Source organism: Neopsephotus bourkii, unplaced genomic scaffold (assembly GCF_033783945.1).
Source record: "Neopsephotus bourkii isolate Nb327-2 ecotype Australia unplaced genomic scaffold, CSIRO-AGI_Nbou_v1 NB_107, whole genome shotgun sequence".
Taxonomy (NCBI): Eukaryota; Metazoa; Chordata; class Aves; order Psittaciformes; family Psittacidae; genus Neopsephotus; species Neopsephotus bourkii.
Window position 1 is genome coordinate 7,701,985 of NW_026900624.1, and position 16,146 is coordinate 7,718,130.

The following is a 16,146-nucleotide window of genomic DNA, read 5'->3' on the forward strand; positions in this document are numbered from 1 at the left end:
AAATTGAAAAAAAAAGGAGGAAAAAAAACCCAGAATTCCACAGCACTGCTAATCCTTCTGCCAAATGACAGTCACCAAACATCAACCCTGCACACATAAAAAGCATCCAAGACTTGAAAAGAAAGAGCCAAATCCTGCAATAAAAATTAAATAACTAGCAATCATATGAATAGCCTGTGATAAACAAGAATCAGATATGTAACACACATAATCAGTAAGCATAATTCAATAGCCAGCTTCATTCAAGCTCATTTCAGAAACATACACAGATGTCTTTGAACCTTACCTTTCAGTCTAGGGTTTTCTTCCTGCATAAGTGGTTGGCTGACTACTAACATTCTTGGTGTTCGACAGAACAAGCTGTCTCTTTGCAGCTTGACTGATAACCAGACTGACACCCATTACTCCCCTCTTTCTGCTTCCATTTTGAACAGTCCCCAAATCATAACTTTTTCTTTATTTTAATATTCAGAACTTTCTTCCTTTCCCAAAACAGGGTATAAAATGCAGCAGGGAAATAATTATCTGCTTCTATAGCATGCAAGTTTTAAGATTATATGCCCAGCATTACCAACACAGAGCATTAAAACTCAAATCCCCACAGCAACAACATGCTAACCATCCTCTTCCCCCAGACTTATGGAGCTGCGGGATGTCTGCCAGGGAAAAACAGAGAAATGTAAAAAGGACTGCAAGAACATGAATACGAAAATAAATATCAGAAACCTGGCTGTTAGAATCACAGACTGAGAAAAAGCTATTAAATCAGCTAAGCCATCTTCTTACTGATGGCATGAATGTTCTCCATACATTATATTTCTGCTGCTTTCTCTAGCATATGGTCAAATGTTCTCAAGAGCTCTGACCCAAAGCACATTGTGTACAATGGACACTGCTCCACCGTCTTCAGAAGGCTTTGCATCAGGCCATAAACTACATGAGTTGCAACATCTGTCCTGAGGCAAGCCCTTGAACCCAGATGTATATCTAAACCTTTTGATGAGGTCCTCAAAGAAATCTTTGTATTAAGATTTTTCTTTTTCAGCCTGAAATTTCTGGTATTTTCATCTCACAGCCTTCTTGTATAGCTGGCATAGTTATTTCCCTCTTTTACATAAATTTTCCAGCCTTTTTATGCATCCTGTTTCTCTCCTTTTTTTTTTTTTTCCATTTCAAGCCAACATTTTATTATAATCTCACTTCTTCATTCTCAGATTCTGGTTTATTCTGTGTTCATCCTTCAGTTCACTCTCATGTCCACTAATCTCTTGCTATATCTCACTCCATCATCCCCACTGTTCCCTTCATCACCTGCTCTTTGTCTCAAAGCCTAAAAACAACAAAAACGGGCGTTTTCATGCAGCTATAAAACATCAAAGCCCTTTTTTCCTTTTTTCTTTTTTTTTTTTAAGGGAAAGACAGACAATAGCAGTAAAATACCTGAAAGAAGCACATGAGAGTCTGTGATAGACCACACAGTGTGACACACTTGCTTCTTGAGTAAATTTTGGATACTGTTAACCAGAAACCCTTCCATGAGTTTGCCCCGGGGTTCAGGTCTTCCCCATGCAGCACTGCAGTGCTTTTCATAAGCTGCCAGGTCATCCTTCAAACAGGGAAGTAGACCCTTTATTTAAACCAAAAAAAAAGCATTACAGAGTATTTCACAGCAGTGGTCCCAATTGTCATAGTAACATTTCTATAACCACTAGTGATTGGCTTCATTACCACAAATTACTATTTTTGTCTTAAACACATCCCCCCAAAGCTTGCTCTAGACTGACCACCATGAAACTGGTAAAGCAATTGCTCACTACGAGAAACAGGTTGAAAATGGTAAAGGGTTTTTGCTGTCTAAAATACCCATTCCAGATAGAAGACAATCAAGGGAACTAGTGCGCTATCTTCAGTTCTGCTATCTGGAAACGAATACTGAAATAATCCTAAATCATTATTCTGTGGGAAAGGATGAGCCAGGCAAATCAATCTGCAAATGAAAGCTTTACTAAAGAGATATACTCTCCATTTTCTGAAACACAATGCAAGACCTGGCAAACCAAAACCACCAAGTCTTCCTTGAGAAGACTGGACTTACTTGACAAAATTAGGACTCTAAAGTGAAGCCAGCATAATCAAATGTCATTAAGACACTTTTAGAATTAAAGGTTGATTGTGCACCTTTCTACTTTTCTAAATGAATATGATCTATTGCAGACAGAAACATTTCTCGCTGCATTTTAAAATAAACAAAACTGCAATGTGTGGAAGTGAAATATACACTTGCAAGCCCTTTTCCCAAACCAAGTGCTTTATGTACCTGCAATTTGTGTCAATGAGAACCAAACAACATCATTAAAAAATGAGCAGGTTCCTCAAGGATATCTGAATTACAGTCTCCCAACCTGCGGTGCCATTTAAGGTGTTTACCACCCTTACAAACCTCCCAGAGTCCATCATGATAAATGGAGTGATTTAGATACCCTGCCAGGAAACCTAACCCTACTTCAGCCCCAGCAGCAGTACAGCATCTGAGAGCATTAGTTCTTCTAAATGCCAGTTTAGCAGTGGTGAACATACCAGGGTGACAGCCTTCAAGCCTGCAGCCCTCCATCCCCAGTCCAGACAGCGTGCAGAGAGGCTGGCACCCGCACCAGGCCTGGCGCCATTCCCCAGGCCACTGGTGCGCCTCAAGCCTTCACTGCAGAGACCTCCAAAGCACTCCATATCCATATAGGCCAAGAAATCCCCTGGTTTAAGCATCAAATAAATGTACAAATGGGTTCTGTAATGCAGATTTCTCTTAAAAAAAAAATAAAAAATTGAAACACACTCACTGGTCCATTCTGTGAGTACCATGAGAAGGCTATACACACTGCTCCATCTGCTCCTCAGAGGATAAAGTGTATGTATATTGCTGTGCAAGTCTGTAAAGTTGTCCTAAGGTCAAAATACAGAATAAAATCTTTACAAATGGTTCTTTACCAAGCCTTTTACTACGGATTTCACAATCCTCATCTAGTAACTAGAGCACATATGCTTCACCATGGTATTTTCAAAAACCTCTGCCCATGGTGTATCTTTAAGTGAAAGATTTTAAGCATCCCGTTTTTCAGTCTCTGCTGTCTTCAGTGGCTTCTGCTGAACGAAATTATACCAAACCCATGATTTATTAAGGAAACTCTTTGGATGGTCTTTTTAAATCATGTTTGAGATGGTTCTCCATGCCAATGAATCCAAATTTGCTAACTGTTATCAGTCAAATACTCATTTCTGTGACTGTGCCTTTATCCTCAAAGTCAGAGCTATTTCCATTCACACAGCCAAAACCAAGGGGCATAATTCTGAGTTACTGGTATGCCTCAAAAATACTTCTGTGAGAAGAAAGGTAGTGTATCTACCCTCTTTCGTTTAGAATCTCCTATTTCACCTACCAATGAACGCTTCAGTGCCTCATCTTATATACCACGTTTGTTAACTGCAGATCTACAGGGCACTGTGCAATCTGTTTTGCAATGTGTAAAAAGATCAGTGACTTAAATAAGACCTCTTATTTCCCTGTACTTACAATCACCTTAACCTGCATTACAAAAAACAAAAAAACAAAAAACAAAAAAAAAAAAAAAAAAAAACCCACAAAAACCACAACAAAATCCCCCAAGATACTTCTCACCATGCTAAACCACACATCATTGTTCTCCTTTGCTGATTATAATGACCTGTCAAATACGGTATGACAAAATTTTTCAATGAAATTATTTTTTTTCTTCAAATTAGTTTTCTTCCATTGCTCTCAAACGCAATTATTCTATGTTTCTCTCATAACTTTATTTATAAAGAACACTAACATACTTGTTAGCTTAAACTGCCATAAAAAAAATTATATAGACACATCAAGTACAAAATGAGAGAAATTGTCTTTTTTGAACTGTGCCTTAATATCCACCTTCCTCCAAAAATGCACTGTAGCTACTATATGTCAAAGTTCTTACCAAGAATCCAGAAAAAAAGATAAATAAATGAGTTCAGAAAACACAAAAATCATACATATACCTACGAAATCCAATTCTGTATTTATTTAAAGGTTAGAAACCTTCTTAGCTAGTCTTATTTTGAATGATGACTTTATGATTTAAAATTGCTTTTTCTCATTTCCCTACCTAGGTTCCCAGAACTACAGTATCTGAATATGCTATTTATGAGGATTTAATTTTATTTTGGCTCAACAGCAGTATCATTTCCTAATCAAATTCTCATCCATATAACTGTTCTTTTATTCAAATTAAAAAATAAACACAAGCTAATAATACTGCTTTTTTTTCACCTTTAACTTCCACTTTACAATATATCCAATATATTTTAGATTTAAACACTGCAAGACTCTAAGATTTACAAATAGATTGAACATTTGTCAAGGCTAAATGCATTATTGTAATCTTACATATGATGTTGCCTAAATGTATAAAACATCATATTTGGATAAAATATTTAAATGCATACATTTTTCTTATGCAAAACCAAATCTTTTCCCTGAAAATTATACTGTTTTGGCTCAATACTACCCGTATTTATTCCAAAATACCTGCAGAGGTAGCTAATCTATTTAAGTAATTAACTCTAGGGGAAGGAAATTTTAAATAAATATCTAAAAGCCACAAAACTCATTCCTCACTCTAACAAATTTGCCTTCAGTATTTAAAAATCTATTGCGTTACTGAAAATCATGAGTATACATTCATAAAGAACAAATTACACGTCCCAGAATTAGGGACAATAGCTAAAATACAAATTGGGGGGGGGGAGGGAATTATCAAAAATGGACATTCCAACAGGACTAAAGTAGGGCTGTGGGGATTTGATTCTACATTTCAGTCTGCAATTTGGGCATGTGATCTGATTAACCTCTTGAATCTCTCAAAACATTATTTACTGAGAAGAAGACTAAGTAAGTACTCAAATGTTACATACTTAAGAAACAGTTTGGTTACATTTTTAACTGAAGAATGTTTTTTGTTTTCACCCTTTTGTGACAGCTGGCCTTACATTCATTTCCTAGCCTTAACCTGTACAACCTCTGCTGGGTCAAGTCTCACCTGCCTGCACCACATACTTTATCCTGACCAACTCCAATGGAAATTGTCTATAAATGCACAGAATTTGACCAATTTGATCATTCATGCATATCTGAGGGCAGAATACATCCCTTCTGGTTTAGTGTGTTCACTCTGATACCAAACTTGCATCAGAATATGTCACGTCTATTTAGTAGACAGCTGTGGTTTACATATAAGCAATCAAAACCAGCATTGGTCACCAACAGCATTAGTGTGTGGATCAGCAACATACAGCAGAGGTGAATGGCACACAACACCCCTGGAACAGCCAGCAGTAAGGACAGCAACTCCCCTGCTCTGAGTTTAGCAAGAGCCAGGAGCTGCTGCTTCATATATAGGAATATTAACACTTTTAAGACAGTTCATAAGATCTTCCCTATTTGTGCAGCAGCACCTCTCGGCTGTGGATGAATTTCTATTGCAAATAGTCCTGTAAGTTTCAGAAAGAAATCTGACACTAACAACTCTTGAAATGTTGCTGATCTCTACATCAATACAAAGAACAGAAAATGGAAATGGTGAATCTATTCCAGTAGTTTGAGATGAATGAAATGCCAAAGTACCAGCACACAAACATATATATAAGGTGGAATGCAGAACACAGCTTACACGTAAATATATTTATAGTGACACTACTTCTGAGATCAGTGTGCCTTTTTCTGTTAGGGCCTGGAGTTAAATTATAGAGTTAATCAAGCAAATTCTTAACAGCTACAATTTTTTTCTTGGAAAATTAAGTATAAACTTGGAAAATTAAGTACACTGTCCTATTAATTTTGTTGGTTTTACTTTTCACTTATTTAGCTGCATCCATCCCACTGAAATTCTTCATTTCATTTGATTCATGTTCAGGAAGGGACTCTCTGGGTTTGTTCTGTCTGTTTTTCCAGGCATCTTCCCCAGGACTAATACAAGGAAAAAATACTCAACAGTTCTTTTTGGCCACTCAATTTTCTTACCCAAAAAGTCATGCCCACAAAGAGCCCCCTACATGGTCCATATGAAACTGAAACAAAGGCAACCAAACCCTTTCCTTAAAAGTGACAGGAAAGATAGAATGGGGGGAAGTCCCAAACACACAATCCTGACGGGAAGCATTTCAGGTCAAACACCTCTGGATATTCATCAGACCTAAAATGGATCCTACTGATTAGCACAGCATCCAGTCCACAGTGCCCTTCTCACACAGGGATGCTTCAAATCACTGCTCTCCCTGAAGCTGAAGAGCTCATAAAAGAAGCAAGGTTCAGGAGAAAAGCTGCATGGAGAGCGCACACATGGCACTCAATGGCAGCTAGGCTAGATCAGGTGGAAGCTATCACACTGCAAAACACCGGGAAGGCTGTGACAAGTGACAGGAATAGTTGGGGGACAGTGACAGGGCTGGATGCCCCAGAACTGTGACTCCAAGCTGTATCAGCTGATTTGCTGGCTGCTTAAAAAACTGATTTGAAAATTGTATTTGTACTGACTACAAATGTTCATGCTACACAAAAGTGCTAACACAAAGCCAAACAGTTTAGGGGTGAAAAGCAAAGGAAGATCGAAATGAAAAAATACTTAAGAGGAAAACACTTAAGTAGTGAAATGATTTGAGGATGCATTTTTGGCTTTTCCTTTCCGCCTTACTTGATGAACATGGTGAAACCAGAACATTTTTTTGGTGTTGCCAAATCTGAAGTTTCTACTGAAATGCATTGAAGCTGGTATTTTTTACGTTTGGGTTCTTGATCAAGGTACTAGATTATTAACTACTTGCACTATCTAATCCATCCCATCCTTGTTGCAAAGTATCTGGAACTTTTACCAGAAACTACTACAGTCAAAGTGTTGAGGGGCAAAATTGAGATGCATTTCAGAACAGCAATACAGTAAAGAATGAATAAGATTTTTTTTTATTTTTTAGCAAAGAACAAGAATAATGGTTGTCCCACAGAATCAAAATAATCCTAGTATTCCAGTATTAATATGTATTACAAGTGTCCACAGACCAGGTGAAATCCAACAGCAAACAATCCTAGACACTGTACAACCATACAGTAACAGAAAGTCTGCCCCAAACAGCTTAGTCTCCAGAAACTCAACAAAGGATATGGGAGAAAAATAACACAGCCACAGAGAGAAATTGTCAGTGCAGTGGCAGAACACTATGTTCTTTCCATTTTCTTCTACGGAGAAGGAAAAAATAAGCAAGATTAGCGTCACGAAAGACAAAAGCAGCAAGAAGATGGGGTACGACAGAGACAGTGAGAGGAGGAAAAAGGGGGTAAGAAATAAAGTGGCATGCAGGATGTTTGAGCTATACAGCACGTTAAGCAAAGTGATGTGACTGTGAGAGCTGGCAAAAAGGAAGCTTGAACAAAACAGCCAATTAGGAAGAGGCAGAGAAAAAACAGTCAAAAATATCAGTAACCATCAGTCTCCTTTGTATGCTGCTTCTACAGCTGCTCTGCTGGCTTCAGTCTTTGGTTGAATGGCAAAACCATCACCTGCCATAAGGGAAACTGGACCGGCTGTATGGCAGAGGAACTGAATTTAAAAGGTCGAGAGGACATGACACATGAAAAACAGCTTTCAAAGTAATTCATACTAAATATAGTGACCTTGGGTTTAGCAGAAATATATACATTAAAAATATACACCAAGTAAGTGCAAATACTTGCAACTGAAATATATTATACATCTGTATTACACCTCTGAGTAAGAGAGAAGTCCTTATTATACTAATATTAGTATGGCTTTCCAAAGTCACACAATACAGCATATTTAAATGACGTGAACACAATCTTACTCCCATAGTAAATAATGGCATTTTAAACAGTGACTGAATGGAAAACATTAAGTATTTTGTATTTAGGCTAGTGTAATGAATCCCAAATGAGTTATGACTGCTAGTACATATATACCATGATGGTTATTTGCTAATCCTAATGCAATTTCCACTGTCTTATCAAATCACAGCAGAACTGTGACACCTGTTGACAGTTTCAACAATGAGGTCAAGCAGTGGACCAGCCATAAAGAATGAACTGCTTCAGCCTCCAGAGGTGGTCACTGCAAGAAGCCATTACCATAACAGCTCTGCTCCTTTTTGCAACAGATCTTATACTGGACTGTCATTCTGCAACCTTACCTGAAAAGATGACTAAAAAAGTCAAAGGACAACAGCCAGCTCGCTTACCTTTAAGGACTCTCTTCAATTACTAACTTTGCTTACATTTTGAAACATAACCAGGAATATCCAGGATTTAAACAGAAGCATGTATTTTAAGTTAGAAATAACAATTACAAAAACACCTTTCCCTCAGACACTCTCACACAGACCCAATTTTCTTATGGACAATGATCACAGAATCCAAACTGGTGTACAATCCAAAACATATAAATTAAAGTTTCCAGCACTACACTGAAGTCTTACTCTGATAGCTGATACTCCATGTTGTAAGATCCTAATATATCTTACTGTAACGGAACATGCTGAAAGGCTTTTCCTTCAGACTATCTTATACATCCTCCCTGAATTCTTCAAACCAGGGTTCAGCAAGAATCAAATGGACTGCATTGATCTGTTTTCACTGTATTATCATTTGAGACGAAAACTGTTTTCATGGACAAAATATTAAAATTCTCCATTATAAATGCACTTTTTTCTTTACTATATTATATTGGTACCATATGTCTGAAAAAATAAACTGATCTGAGAATTAACTAAGCAGTTACACATGGTTTCAGGACATTAGAGTCTCCTTCCTTGTAATTCAGTGGCAGAACTCTAGCTGACTTAAAAAACAGTAACCTTTTTATGTACTTGTGGGTGTTTCACTATGTAGAAGAGCTCACTCCTGTGTAATTCTTCAGGTGAGGAGGACTGCACCTGAGGCAGCAGATTTGTTATTTGGTTCCTAAAATACCCTAATCCAGACCTTTTTTTTCCAATTCCTTATAATAAAATCAATTAAATAAGTATGATCACAAACATCACTATATTCTATGAGCCATTAACTCAAGGAACAGAAACATGAATGTCAGAATTGACTACGTATGCCAAATCAGAAGTCCACTCTGCTTTACATTCCTTATGACAGAGCCCATAATGAGCATGCAGCATTAAATAAGACCATGACCTGTTTAAACAAAGATCAAAGCGCCAGCTTTATCTTTGCATTCTCTCATGTTTGTTGTTTGGCATCACAAACCAATACCAAAACAAGTATCTTGTTAACACCAGCCCAGTAGGTTTTTGTACAGGGCATGAGGGGTTTGTTCTCATCCACCAAGTACATTCATGCATCTTTAAAACGGGCATTTTTCTTCACACAAACTTATACAGGTATTCTTAGCGGTTACTCTGCTTTGAATTAGACTGAAGGAGAGGAGGGAGAAAAGAGAATGGGAATAATGTGCAAGGAAGAAATTTTCAGATTCTTCTGTCTCAGAAGGCTTGAGACAATGAAACAAACCAAATGCCAAGATAAAACTGTTTAAACACCATTAAAATTTCATGGGTTAATTATTAGTATTAAACAGTTCATACATTTGTATCGTATATGAGATAACCACTACATTAAATAATTTCAAAAAAATACAAATGTAAAATAGAAATTAACTCCCCCCTATTTCTGTAGTACACTACCCGAAAATTTACAGTGCCTGGCATCATTAAACTGTTCATTATGAATGGGTGCAATACAGACTGCCATCATATAACCCTTCAGTTGTCATCTCAAAAGAGATACTCTTTATCGATTGCCAAATTCCAGACATGAACATTTTAAAATGTTGTCTTATATTTTAAATATCTATTGATATTCTTTTGAAAAAACTGAGGGTTCACTTCACCAGGAGCCAATCACAAAGTTTAATAATCTTGCCTAGTTATCAATTCATCCAGAATATCCGAAGCTCCTTTACTGTAGTAATAATTATGTGCAAAATTCATTAAGCCTTAACTGAAGTTGAAATGGCTATCAATCCCATACATTATCAGCGGATCTCTTAATTATGATATTGTCAAGGTAGAGATTGTGTAAGCAGAAATCTTCAACTATTGATCTTCTGTCAAAGAAAATGGAATGTTTAAGATCTGTCTAGTTTCTGCATGTTCCCCATCTTTATGCCCTCCGTTAATCCACAGACAAGAATACGCATTTATGAATGTATTCCACACTACCCATCTGAAAGTGCAAAATATAAAATGCAGGTGTTAAGAAAGCAGTGTATTAAAAGTAATGAAATCCTTACCGAAAAGTCCCTAATATTTTTTTCCTTCTCCTCCACTGCTTTGAGCATGCTGGATACCAAATAACAGAGCGATAAACTGCATGAAAATCAGCCCGAATCTTGAAAACATCATCAAACTTATCGAGCGGTTTCCTCCCGGAACAAAACTTTAGAGGTCACTAAATCCTTTACTACGACAAAGGAAAGTTCTTCCACTTCCATCACCCCTTCCTCCGACTACGCGAGGAGGGGAAGCTATCGCGGAAGGTGCACACCGATTTTCCCGGGGGACTTCTTCCCTCCCGGAAAGTCTCCGCCGGCCGCTGGTGACACCTGAACACGGGGATGGGGGGTAGGATGAGCGGTGCGGGCGCCCGAGGGTCGCTGCCCAGCCTCCGCGGGAACTCTGCGAACAAAGTAACTTGGCGGCGGGAGGCGGCGGGACACGCGTGGGGCAGGGACACGCACTTGCACGCCGGGGAGAAGAGCCCCCGGAGAGGCAGGCGCTGGCAGGGCAGCGGCAACCCTCAGCCCTTCTCCGGGAGCACACTGACAGCCCTTACCTTCACACACCCCTTCGTCTCGCCCGCCGGCAGGCGACCTCCGACAGAGCAGACGGAAGCAGAGCGAGGGGAGCTTCGAGGCTTTCGGCGGCCCTCCCTCCGCCTCTCTCCCGCTCCTCAGAGAAGCCCTTCCCCGCCCCCCCGACCGCCTCACTCTCTCTAGCTTTGGGGCATATATATAATTTTTTATTTTTTTTAAGCAGCAGAGAGAAGCCACGGGGAAGCTTGGTTGGGAGAAGCAAAGCCCTGACGCGCTCGGGGGTGGGTAGGTGGGGGGTACAGCTGGGGGGGGTTCAGACCCTCGCACGGCAACACAGGCAGACCCATCCCCCCCGTCCCCCCCCTTCAGTGCCCAGCCGTGGAAGGCAGCGCTGAGGCTGTAACCTCGCTGTCTCGAACCGATCCCGCACCAGGGACTGGGCCCTGCGTACAATCCCCCCGCCCAGAGCCGGCAGGGAGACCCCGCCCGGGGCAGCCGCACGCATCCTTCCCCCGATCCCAATCTCTGCAGGGGCAGGGGAAGCGCCGGGGGCAGGGAGGTCTTCCCCAGAATACTTACCCTGCTCGCCGGGGCTGCTTTGAGGACGCAGGATTTTGTGCGAGCGATCGCCTCCTTCTCCGGGAGCCCAGCCTCCCCTCCCCCCGGCCTCCCCTCCCCCGCCTCCTTTGGGGGGCCAGGAATCCCCCACTGCCGGCCCTCCCTCCTCCCCGCCCGGCCGGCCGGGGAGCCCCGCCGGCCGGCCGTGCCCCGCGCCGCCGGAGCTGAGCTGCCCGGGGCCACGGCCGGGCCGGGTACGGGGCCCGCCGTACTCCATAGCCCCTGACCGGGACCGGGAAGCGCTGCTGGCCTGCGCTGCGGCGGAGGCACGGGTTGGCGCCCTCCCGCCTCGGGTGGGGGTCAGCGGGGGGCGGCGCGGTGCCGCCTCCGGCGGGAGGAGAAGACTGCGCCCCCAGCCCTCTGTATGAGGGACCCGGGGCAGAGTTGAGGCAGCACCCTGGGGGGCGCTTCTGTGTGTAGGGAGAGAGGCAGCAGCTCCGCGCCGGGCTTTCGGGGGGTGAGGGGAGGCATCCCGGCCTCCCGTGCCCGGTCGCCCCCCCTTCTCCTCTCAGCAAGCGGGGGGAAGTTTGGCTACAGGGTTCCCGGGGTTTCTGCGTGCGGGCAGGCCCCGCCGCGGAGCGCTGGCCGTTAGGCGGGAAGGCGACCGTTAGGAGGGCGGGCGGGCGAGCAAGCGCTGGGGTCAGGGCCAGCCGCCCCCCAGTGCCGAAGCTCTTGTCACCGCCGCGGCTGAAGTTTTCCTCCCCGGGCAGCGACTCGGGGCCAGAGAAGCCACTGGGTGTCCCTTCAGCAGTGCCAGGGGGCTGCCGAGGTCCTATCCGGTGTGAGGTAGCAGTAGGGCAGAGGGGAGCATCGCTGGTGTCGAGAGGAAAGGCCCCTTTCCTGCCGGCGCCTGTTGTATTTCTCAGAGGCACTGAGCATGCACAGCTTTCTTTCGCTTCGAAATCAGGCCATGATAGAATCATAAATATATAATATTACACTCCTATGATATTATGAATAGAGAGCAGGAGAGTTAAATGCACACATCGAGGAGAGGCAAATTACATATAAAGGGCTTTACTGCACAATTGTTGAGCGATTCTAAAATGAAATATTTTAAAATCCTTCCAGGAATAAATTTAATTCCTGCGCTCTTGCTCCCGTATTGCCTTCTAGGCAAAGAAGCATGCTGGATATCTAGGAACAATTAGTGGAGTTGCATCTGCTTTTAGTGCACATGGTAACTTTATCGCTGATCGAACTGTCTGTTTAATCCTGAACCAAAAAATACCTGTTGTATAAAAGAAAATTGCAGTTTGGACATTTGTTCTATATCAGGATGAAATAGGAAATTTTCTGGAGGAAACAGAGGAATGCATCTCAGCCTAGCCCCATAGTCAGTGTGTTACCGAAACAGAGGCCAAACTTGAACACAGGCCTCCGCACAGGGTGGAAAATACCTCATCTATCCACTGAGCCATTATCTGTTATGCGGGCAGATGGAGATGAGGCTGGGCTGTGTATCAGAAACCAAAGATTGGACTTCAGAGCCCTCCTGCACAGTTTTCTGTTACTGGCAAACATATATTTATCTTGAAGGTTTGCATTTTGGCATGTCAGCGTTTTTTATAACAATACAAATGTGCTTGAAAATTTTTTGATCAGCCTAATGGTTGAGACTTATTAGAAGCTGCAGAACATAGTCACAATCAATTCACTTATTCAGATGCATGAATACAAGCTTAGGAAAGTAATTACAGGCACCTTTTTTTGGAAATCTTGAGGCTGTGTAGTTCCCCCATGGGAAATATGAGTAATAAATTCCTACCAAAAAAAGAAAAAAAAAAAAAAAAGAAAAGAAAGCAAATGTGCTAAGCATCTTTCTTATTTATTTTTATCTTTAATATTGAAAGTTGTTGATTAAATGTTCCAGGTAGGGTAAAGGTAGCTGGCTGTAAATCCTTCATTTTAAATACTGTTTAAAAGAACAAGAAGAAAGAAACTGATCATGGTAATTTAAATCTTCCTTTTTTAGTTTTTAGTAGTTTTTCTTAAAATAAATTTATTTCTGTTTTTTGGAGAAGATGTAAACATAAATTTGCAACTGACCAGTATTACCTAATCTGGCTATTTTGATCCTTCAACTAAGAGATGACATTGTATCCATACACATTGAATTCATCATCTTAGCTTTAAAATCATTTATTCAGAATATTGACTTCTCACCCTTTAGTGTTATAAATAGTGGTGTCTTATGTTTTAGTTGTTTATGATTTGCATCAAGCTCTGTATGAAAACTGACATTCAATTATAATTTCCATGTGGTCATTTTAAATTGTTCATCGATACTACCTTAAATGTGCTTGATGCATTTCAAAAGCATGTTTGCATTTTAAAATATTTCATGAAAGAACTGAAATAACGGCCTGTAGAATGGGAATTAAATGGGAAATTTCTAGTAGCTATGTCCTTCACAGTCTTGGAGAAGGTAGGTCTTATCCTCTCATAGCTAGTTTTAGCTGTAGAGTGACAGAGGAAAAGAGGCAGTCTTACTTTTTCCACTCTTAGGTTGATTTTTCGGCTTTGAGTTAAATAGTTCTTAACTGAACTACTTGAATAGATTGAAACAAAGAAGATATTCACCCTGCCTTCAGAAGAAACTGCAGCTCTTAAAAATTGCTTTCCTGCATCAGCTATCTCTTGCTCTATCTGCTTGGCAAATGACTTCAGTCAGATCAGTCTAAACTTAAGCAGCAAACATTTTTTCACTATCTTAACTCACATCAGTACACAACAGCAAGTATAAAACCAAATTTAGCAACAATATCAAGTATAAAAAGAGATGCAGATAAAATACCAAAATGTTAAATTTTTCAAAATAGTGAATTTTGGGGAAAATACTATGCAATAACGTTATCCTGTTAGAACAGTAGTTGTAGTGGGATTTTGATCCAATTCATGGGATAATGAAGCAAGTAACCCCGAAGTACTTACCCTTGGTTGTCCAAAGAGATTATTTTAAGGTGGAAGAGGTTCTATATCATATTTTTTGAATTATTAATTTTGTTGACAGAAAGTGCTCTTACATGAACCTTCACTTACATAGCAACAGACAAAAATGAATTTCAAGTGATAGCGGAGAAAATGATCCATTATCTAAAGTGAAAGGTAGTTGGGCAAGTGAAGTTCAGATCGCTGGGGAAGGCAGGAACAGATAATAAATACAGTACTATATAACAGTGCATCACTTCTGCTGAATTTTTGTACTTAATTTGGCTTTTCTGTGGTTGACAACTATTTATGTGTAGTTTTGTTTAAATCTGTTTTTTAAAAAACACCCATTAAGTGAACAGATCTAGTCTACTTCAGGATTTTTTATATTTCACGAGCAGTTTGATTTTTACAGATAAGAGTTTTTGCAGCCTTCTGTCAGCACAGCGTCACTGCAGAAGAGGAACAGTAGACCACTGCTGAGTGACAGCCTATAGCTCTGAAATCTGTAATCCATCCTCTTTTACGTTACCAATTTCCCATCCTCTGTGCTTCTTTGACATGTCAGACTTCCTGCACATGCACAGCTAGTCTATCCATATGCACTGAAGTCAGTTCTTCCTAAACTTGTCTGACTTATGCTCCTAAAATGCTTTCCTGAAGGATCGGATTTAATGCACATGTGCAAGTAACAGTGCAGTTTTAGCCAGGACACTTGAATATATAGCGCACATGACCTCTGATGCCTTCCTGCATGTCCATAAAACCTGGACAAATGCAGAAAAACATCAGGTTGTGCCTAGCCATAATTATCACTGGGGAAATAGTGTATGCAGGAAGGTTTGTATGTAAAGTAGCCTTACTCTTCATTGTCCAGAATGGAAAGACCTGTTATTTGGGCAGTGGAACTTCACTGCTAACACAAAAAAATGTGTTACAGCTGCTTTTTTACTCTAAATTTTACATCTTTTCCACATAAATTTAAAACTGTCTGGTGTGCAACTAATATCCTATTGTCATTTCTTTAGTGGAGAGGCAGTCTCTAACATGCATTATATTTTTAATATAATAAATACATAGGTAGTTCTTAACTTATCAATCAAATCAGTCTCCTGTAGATTTCCAGTAAACCTCCGTGGTCTTCTTTCAACTGTGGTGAAGTGTTTCCTCCAACTCCTCATAAAATACAAAACTGCAGTGCTCTGCCTGTGGGGAAAAAGTCTGCAGCCACATACTAATGTATCTTTTCAACAGTGTGAAAGAGAAATTACCTATTCACAGCCCTACATAGTCAACATTACCTGCTGGTAAACTGAGTTGCTTAACATCATCATTAAAAGCCATTTGTTTGTTTCTTGTATTGTGTTGTGTTTGACAAAGTAGAAGAGACAAAAGTCTCACAATTGTTTGCATACCGAACAATTGTACATTGTCCAATTATACAGGTTTTTCTTATTCTTAAAACTATGGTCTAGTAATACTATAGATACCCAAATGGAATATAATAATACTGTTGAATCCCAAAGTACAATTATGTGGAACTGTGAAACTGAGTAGGTATATCCAGCAGCTACAGAAAAATGACAGGACAGAACTTCAGACAAGCCAGCATTGTTTCTTCCTAAGGATGCCAAAAATTGCTTTGGAATTATATCCAGCTGTTAATGAAGACAAATGAGAAATGTCACAAATCATCCATTGTACAGGTCACAGCAAAACCACG

General features: G+C 40.4%; 1 protein-coding gene and 1 long non-coding RNA gene across 6 annotated transcripts in view; one reads left to right on the plus strand and one right to left on the minus strand.

The window, feature by feature from the left end:
* Positions 1-12,934, minus strand: part of MPPED1 (metallophosphoesterase domain containing 1) — a 61,565-nt gene extending 48,631 nt beyond the window's left edge. The window contains exon 1 of one of the 5 annotated variants that reach the window (XM_061359276.1): positions 11,454-11,598. Coding sequence is in view for 1 of the 5 variants with exons in the window: in XM_061359269.1 (XP_061215253.1) it covers positions 11,454-12,415 (962 nt within the window). In the remaining 4 variants the exon portion in view is untranslated. Of the gene's footprint in view, positions 1-286; positions 1,342-10,352; positions 10,625-10,894; positions 11,037-11,453 lie in introns of those variants that run through there. The other 4 variants (XM_061359283.1, XM_061359302.1, XM_061359292.1 and 1 more) reach the window with 4 other exon arrangements.
* Positions 12,147-13,290, plus strand: LOC133215323 (uncharacterized). The gene is made up of 2 exons (XR_009726385.1): positions 12,147-12,278; positions 12,932-13,290. It is a non-coding gene; the product is annotated as an uncharacterized LOC133215323 (long non-coding RNA).
* The last annotated feature ends 2,856 nt before the right edge of the window (positions 13,291-16,146 follow it).